Below are 8,002 nucleotides of genomic sequence, written 5' to 3' on the forward strand. Positions count from 1 at the left end.
ATCATGTATCAAAATAAATTTTTAATTTCATTTAAAACTGCTGAATATGTTAGTTATTCTTTAAATAAATTAATATGCGGGCTATTTTTTAAATAAGGTCCGTTTTTTAATAAGAAGAAAAATACTGTAAATATCATTAAAATATATTTTTTCCCATATTCTACATACTTTTATCTACTTTTCTACATAATTTCCATTTTTGTTCAAAGATTTGTCATACCACTCAAAAATCTTTTTAATTCCAATTTCAAAGAAATCTGCCGCCTGCCGCCAGAAGACATTAGGCCACGCTGCTTGTCTTGTATGACACAGCGGAGTTTTCTAAGGTCACACAATAAGCATCAGAATTGATTGTTGTGCCTCTTGGCATAAAATCCACCAACAAAGTCCCTTTCTTGTCCCAAAAGACAGTTACCATGATCTTTCGTGTTGAAATCAAATAACAGATCATATCTTATGGTCGGCGGGCGACTCAATTTTCTTAAACATTATAAACTTCTACAGTTCAGCACACAGATAGACGAAACGACTGCAAATGGCATCTAAACATGCGCAAGGAATGCTGAAAGCAGATGCTCATGCACACTGCTGCAATCATGCGTCATTCTCACTCTCATTCACAAACAGACCTTATTTAAAAAAATAGCCCTTGTACATTTTAACTTCAATTTAATGCAATTAAAATTTATCATTGTTAAAAGTTATTGTTTGTTTGTTTAGTTAAGTTACGGCAACACAACACTTGGGCGATATGCCTATGGGGAATGCCTTCAGAGAGGTCATTTTATGGTAACTGGCCCCTATTCAGATGTTAAAGATGTGGAGAAAACGTGGAAAACTCCATGTGACCAGCCCATCCTTGCGAGGTGCAAACCTATGACTGAACTGTCAGTGTTCAGGGAATGGAACCGTTTGGCCACTGGTGGGCCAGTTATTGTTATTAAATTTTAACATCTATACATTACAATTGCTGGTATTTTTTTTTATAAGAATGTTTTTTTACAAATTTTTATAATTATAATATAAGCATATAAAGTTTTGAAAATATAATTGATTGGTTAAATTACATGATTCCTGTAACTGGTGTAATTTTCTGATCTGATTTATTACATCAACTTGTTTTTTTTTTCTTTCTTTAAATTGGCAACCAAATTGCAAAGCTATTAATCAGAAGTAATTAAAATCTTTTAAAATTTTCAGCACATTTTTGGCAGGAAGTTGCAAATAAAACTTTCAATTTAATATGATATTAGCTAAGAAAAATAACAGTTGAAATTTTCTGAAATTGTTTTCTTAATGTTACAGATTCTGATTAATTCATAAAATAGAGCCCACCAAGGCTGAGTAGATAAAAAACACTGAACATTGGTAGTTGGTCTTGGGCTTGTGCCTATCCAATGGGCTGGCTGTGAGAAGTTTTCTGGGTTTTATTCTTGTGTCTAATACTTAAATAGAAGCCAGTTTCCCCAAAGGAAGTCCTCCCAGAAGGCATAAGTTGAGGAGATTGTCCTTGTATTGTGGTGCTTTATTCAAATGAACCAACAAATTCTTAAAAGAACATATTTTCCATATACTCATCATTAGGGAAATTGAAGAAGAAAATTCTAAATTTAATTATTATTCATTTAATATCCAGCATTAAAACAACATATTAATCTTGAGAACCAAACCACATACTTGTATTAGATTATTGTAATTAGCATACTCCTTATCCAATGTTATCTGGAGAAACTGTTTGCATCTGGACTTCTACATAATTTTATATGCTGACATTTCCGACTTGTAGAAAAGATTTACATATAGAAAAAATTTAGTTCTAAAATCCAAGAAATATTAAATGTGTTTACCTCTGGTATTTATGTTACACATCATAAGTAAAATATAAAAAATAAAGAGAGAAAAGTCACTTTTCTGAGACAAAGGCAACTTTTATAAATAATGATTTCATTTTTACTGTTGATGTCACAATTCTATAAGTGTTTAATATAAATATATAGATTATCTAATCCATATATGTATAATAAACACTTGTAGGATTTTCTGCCACACCTTATACACAGAATTTTAGCCAACAATATTGTTTAGTCATTCAAAATACTTTTACATAGTTTCCATCTGATGCAAACTCTAGAAAAAAAAAACAGTGAATACATTGATACGAGTTTTTTTATACATTAAAATATCACTTATTTATTGCAAGTTTAGAAAATGAATATATGTAAACCTCTTGGAAACCTTTGTATATAATTTTATTGACGTCTATCAATTCTATAGGAAATTTCATATCGGTAAGCCATCATTGTATCAAATAAAAATAAATTTTTTAACTACCATAAGTAAATAAACATTGGGCAGTATTATAAATTATACTATGTTAGGATATTCTCTCTTCTTGCAATTATTTAATTTTTTTGTTAAGATAATTTATGTCAGTTCTTGTCAAAGAGTAATTATTAAATGTTCTATGAATCATGTACGACTGAGTTTAAATTGTTACTCAAACAGTAGCAAGAAAAAATTAAAATATTTTTCATTGAATAAAAAAAATTCTCAAAAATAATTCATTATAGTCATAAAAAACAACTCAAAATGAATTACTATGTCAAAGAAACATGAATCTATAGATGTAAAATATTACATCTATAGATTCTGATAAAAAACAATCAGAATTATTTTAATATCTAGACAACTTTATATATAACAATGATTAATAATTTATTTCAAAACTGTTAATAATAATCAGGTCCACACAAGACTTTAAAATGGTGGTATTTAAAAAAAAAGCATTATTTATTCATAACATAGTTTAACTTTTACAATACAGGTGTATGTAGTAACAATACAGTAGACTAAAGAACTGAACAGGTACAAAATATACACACTTAATATATTGTTTTATTAACATAGTAATATTCTTTCTGTTTGAACTGCCAAATGGGAGGGATAGGGCAATCAAGAGCTCATATGGGGCACAAGGGTACAGCAGGTCATTTTTTTGAATGAATGAAATACGTAGAAATGTTTTTATATTAATGAAAAGCAGTCTTAAGGACTTTATTTTTTGTTAGTAAAAATATTAATTTATAGGGGTAAAAACCACTATTAACTCCTAAATTTTCTCTGGGCCCCAGCTCCCCTCCCTTGATGATCCTGGAGGGGGGTTAAACCCCGAAACCTCCTGTGTGCACAACCCTGAAATAAATTATTTTGAAAATTTAATAATCATTATATATAAAAAACAATTTGAAAAATATTACAAAAGGAAATCATCAAACGTAACATATCTACTACAGGGGAACCTTGGTATACGACCTTAATCCATTCCTAATGTTTGGACTTATACCGAATAGGACATATACCAAACCAACCTTTCCCATAAAAAGTAATGTAAAAATGATTAATCTGTTCTCATGAAAAAATGCCTGGCTTTAAACACCTCGCTTTTCTGGCTAGTTCCTGCTTGATTTTTCATGAGATCAGCACGTATCTTTTTAGCTTTCTCGCAAATAATTGCTTCTGATATGCTGTCCCCAGCACACTGTTTTACAGTTATCCAAAGCAAAAGCAATTTCTCAACATGATCTAATGTCTTCGATCTCTGTTTAAAAATTGATTTAATCTCTTTCGCAATGTTAGCAGATTTAATAATGTCTTTATTTTTCGCGATTGTCGATATGGTCGTTCTCGGAATACGGTATGCAACAGTTAAATCTCAAACACGCATGCCACCTTCATATTCCTCAACAATTTCTTTTTCAGTTCCATTGTGATTCTAGTCATTTTTTTAGTTTTCTGTTGCTTTTCACTTGCCTTTTTGCAATTCATGATTAATAAAAATAATAAAATATTACTTACAAATTAAAATCAGAAGAAATTTAACAAAGTTAGAAACTGTGGCATCGCGAACGTCTAGTCTAGTCTAGTCTAGTCTAGTACACCGAAAGTGTTACTTGTTCATAGATGGCGCGTATAATTGAATTAAGTCGTATACCGAACAAAAGTTGTATACCGAGCAAAATTTGTTTCGTCCAAACAGGAAGTATTCCAAACTGGACGTATTCTAAAGCAGACGTATACCGAGGTACCACTGTATTTTTAAACTTACCTTCAATTCTTTCACTTCATTTGTTTCTTCAATACAATCTGCTACATAAGCCATCATCGATACACTCATTTCAATATTGTACTCATCATTTTCTTTTTCAATTTCTTGAGTTGTCTGTGCCTTAACAGGATTTGTTTCTTTAATAATATGACAACATTCCGATAACCCATCCTCAGAGTCAATTTCTTCCTCTTCATAAATCACATCGCTCACTAAGGAAGTCTCTTCTAAATTTATAAATGCATTCCATAATGGTCTCTCAATAAAATGTCCATTAACTAGCACTGAAATCTGTGCTGCTGACGTAGCAATACTTTGAATCTTCTGGTGACCAGAATTCTGTAAAACAATGTTTAATAAAAACTTTTAAACATTAAGTTAAAAACATTCTATTAACTCTATTGCTTGTGTCTACTAAAATCATTTTTCTATATTAACCCAGATTAATAATAATAAATCAAAACATGATTAACCATGGTATATTCATTATTATTACTTTTTGTTCTTTGGGACCGTCCATAAATTATGTAATGCTATTTTTATACTTTTCAACTACTATCCACCTTCTTGTAACCACTAGCATGATTGTGCTAGGGTTATCCAGATGCCACTCTAAAAATTTTTTGAAAGACAAAATGGTGCTCTATTTTTCAAAGGCAAGTAGCATATAAAAATTACAAAATTAACTAATTTTTATATTACCAACTACATTTATCTGTATATAATCATGATTTCCAAAAGTAAATTAAATAATTTGTTTACCTCCGTTCCAATTTACACACACACGACAATGCGCAAAGCGCCCCCATACTTCTGTACCATGGGACCGAACAGTCAACATTGCATCGGCAATAATTAAGTCATCAGGTCTGACACCACTGTGTCTTTAAGAACAGACACAGAAACCTCGATGGCTGTTAAGTTCAATTTCTTGCATGAGTGGTCACATGTAGGCACTCAGACTCAAGATGGAGAAGGTTTGAGAGACAACCGGTGGAAGAAGTGCACTCAACTATTAGATTAACATTAACAAATACCCATTTATTAGATAAGTAAATTACATCTATGTACAAGAGTTCATAAGGCTTTATAAGGATTTGTAGCTAGTTTTATATCTCTACAACTTAGCCATTATCATTAATATTGCAAGTCCCTTACTGAGAGAGAGAGTTCACAATTATTTGCAGGTGGATAAATACCTTGTGAAATTCAAGGAGATTGGTTCTTTTGTTAAATTGGAATTTCAGCAAATCAATGGTCCACAGGACTGTTTGTTCAGGATCATTCGACAAGTCAAACTGGAGCGTTGATAGCAGTCCAGTAGGATTGAGAGGATAACTTGTTAGGATTGGCAGTATGGGCGATGTATCCAAGATGAGTGGTGAACTCTGGAGATGAACAAACTCTCTGTGTCATCATTGGACATTTTCTTTTTATTTGGGGATTCTCCCCTCTTTCTTCTCCTGCCCATTTTTGGTAATGTTGATTTCTCTGTCCAATAATAATTTTTGTTGTTAGGTTCCTGGTGACACATTTGATGTGTCACCTGGGAAAGGAAGCGACTCCTGCTAAAGATATGATCATATCCTCTGACAATTAAATTATTTTTTTGCTGAGAAAATTTTACCACAAATAAATTTTGGAAAAATTTAATTTTTTACCCCCAAACTTTTCATCAAGTCTAGGCTCTCACACACACAACCAAAACAGGAAGCAAGCACTCTTCTAAATACTGGAGCTTAAGCAGCATGATGTTTCAGGCATGTTAAATTAATTAATTCATGTCTGCTTTGAAAATGGCTGCCTTCATTTATTATTATTTAAGATCTGATCATCAATCTACAAATATTTAATGAACTATTAATTAAGATCCTTAACTTACGAACAAATTTAGGTAAGAATTTTAATAATTAATTTCATAACTTTATAAAAGTTATTAGCGAGGTTGTGGCCAAAGTTTTCATCTCTAAAATGTGAACATTGAATGTCACTTACAAGATAGTGGTGCTTGATGTTCAACATTCACGTTTTAAAGATGAAAACTTTGGCCACAGCCTCACTATTAGTTATCAAAAGTCAACTTGGTACAACAATTCTACACCAAAAGATCCAGGAGGAGATCCAGGGGCAGAGCCTCTTGGACCTCTCACTGAGAGCATCACCTGATGAACCCCTTTAAAAGGAAGTTTTTCAGGTGACATCCCCAGTGGGAGGCCTCAGGTGTCCCATAAAATCATTATCTGGTCTGGCACTTTTTTGTTTATGAATATATCTCTGTCCATAACACATTGTCACATATATCCACTCCCAAAATTACACATATCCTTTTTAATTGTACTAAAGAATGGGGTAATGAACATTACATTATTTTACTAATTGCATGTATAACATACAAATCAGTGACAAACAGTAATGGTTTGCTATGCAACACTTCAGAAACAAAAATGAATCATTCTGTTATCCAAGGGTTAAGATCCTAGCATTAAATATTTTTGTAAACACCCCCAACCCCTTATAACATATCATAAAAATTACCTGCATACCCACATCTGCATTATGTAATTTATGGACAGCTCCTCTTACAGGAAATATTTTGTAAATTATTAATATATTATTTTTAAAAAATAAAAAACAAAATTGATTATATGATAAATTAAGATTTTTATAAAAGTATTAAGTTCTCTAAAATGACATGATGCCAATAGCTAATATACAGTATTTTTTTTTTCTAAGAATGTCTAACTAAAAAATGCTGTATTTATATCATCTGAAAGTTAATTATTGATAAAACTTAAGAAATTAATTTAGAATAATTTAATTTAAACTTATAAGATGAGACACTTCTATGGCATTTGAACTGTCAGAAATTCCACTATTTGTAATGTTTACCATTATATCTCCAGATATTTCCAGCTCTTGGACTTTCTGTGAAGAATTTCTTTGTGCCGAAATCTGCAGAACTCTCTAGTCCCAATTGCAGATGCATCTGAGGATCATATAAAACAGTAAAAGAATAATTAGTAAAATGTACTTCAGTGGAATATAAGCATTATATAAGAATATGACAGGGAGAAATGTAAGAAAAGTTTACAATTAATTACATCAATTCATTACTCCAAAAAAAAAAAAAATTGTGGTTTATTTGAACTTACTCAATTTGGATTTTATTTATTAGTTTAGTTTATAAAATATGACAATATCAACATTATCTTTTATTTTTATGTTAAATCATTTCATTTAATAATGCAAGCAATTTATTCTAATACTAACTTTTTTGAGAGAAAATTATACTACTCACCTTTATAAGAGAAACATAAGAAATCTACATTTACTAATCCTATGTTTATTAAAGAAATTTTTTGCACAGCACCACCATCCAGACTTTTTCCCTCTATGTATGAAATAAAACAAATAATCTTTCTAAGAAATTAGCATCTGATAAGTCTATAATAAATTTGACTGTCCTCTGTGATTGGAATGTAAGCCATGATGTGCCAACAATCTGCATATTACATTCAAATACATGGATTAAGATGTCTATCATATGTTGTCTCAGGGAATAATACATATTTGTTGCCAGAAGTGTTAATCATGCTTATTCACATCACAAAACACTGTGGTGGTCCTGTGTTCTAGATGATTTTTCTGAAAACTTCCATTTCCACAGAATCTGAATTGAAATNGCTAAAGATATGATCATATCCTCTGACAATTAAATTATTTTTTTGCTGAGAAAATTTTACCACAAATAAATTTTGGAAAAATTTAATTTTTTACCCCCAAACTTTTCATCAAGTCTAGGCTCTCACACACACAACCAAAACAGGAAGCAAGCACTCTTCTAAATACTGGAGCTTAAGCAGCATGATGTTTCAGGCATGTTAAATTAATTAATTC

At 31.0% G+C, this 8,002-nt stretch overlaps 1 protein-coding gene across 1 annotated transcript; it reads right to left on the reverse strand.

Annotated features, from left to right (window-relative positions):
• Positions 1 to 2,774: 2,774 nt before the first annotated feature.
• Positions 2,775 to 7,764, reverse strand: LOC111633866. The gene is made up of 4 exons (XM_023378500.1): positions 7,404 to 7,764; positions 6,995 to 7,091; positions 4,106 to 4,444; positions 2,775 to 3,192 (listed from the first exon to the last, which is right to left on the reverse strand). Exons 2-4 carry the CDS (start codon positions 6,995 to 6,997, stop codon positions 3,103 to 3,105), a joined length of 432 nt encoding a protein of 143 aa, XP_023234268.1. The 5' UTR covers positions 6,998 to 7,091; positions 7,404 to 7,764; the 3' UTR covers positions 2,775 to 3,102.
• Positions 7,765 to 8,002: the final 238 nt, after the last annotated feature.

This window comes from Centruroides sculpturatus, unplaced genomic scaffold (assembly GCF_000671375.1).
Source record: "Centruroides sculpturatus isolate CEXI.00-Female unplaced genomic scaffold, Cexi_2.0 scaffold804, whole genome shotgun sequence".
Classification (NCBI taxonomy): Eukaryota; Metazoa; Arthropoda; class Arachnida; order Scorpiones; family Buthidae; genus Centruroides; species Centruroides sculpturatus.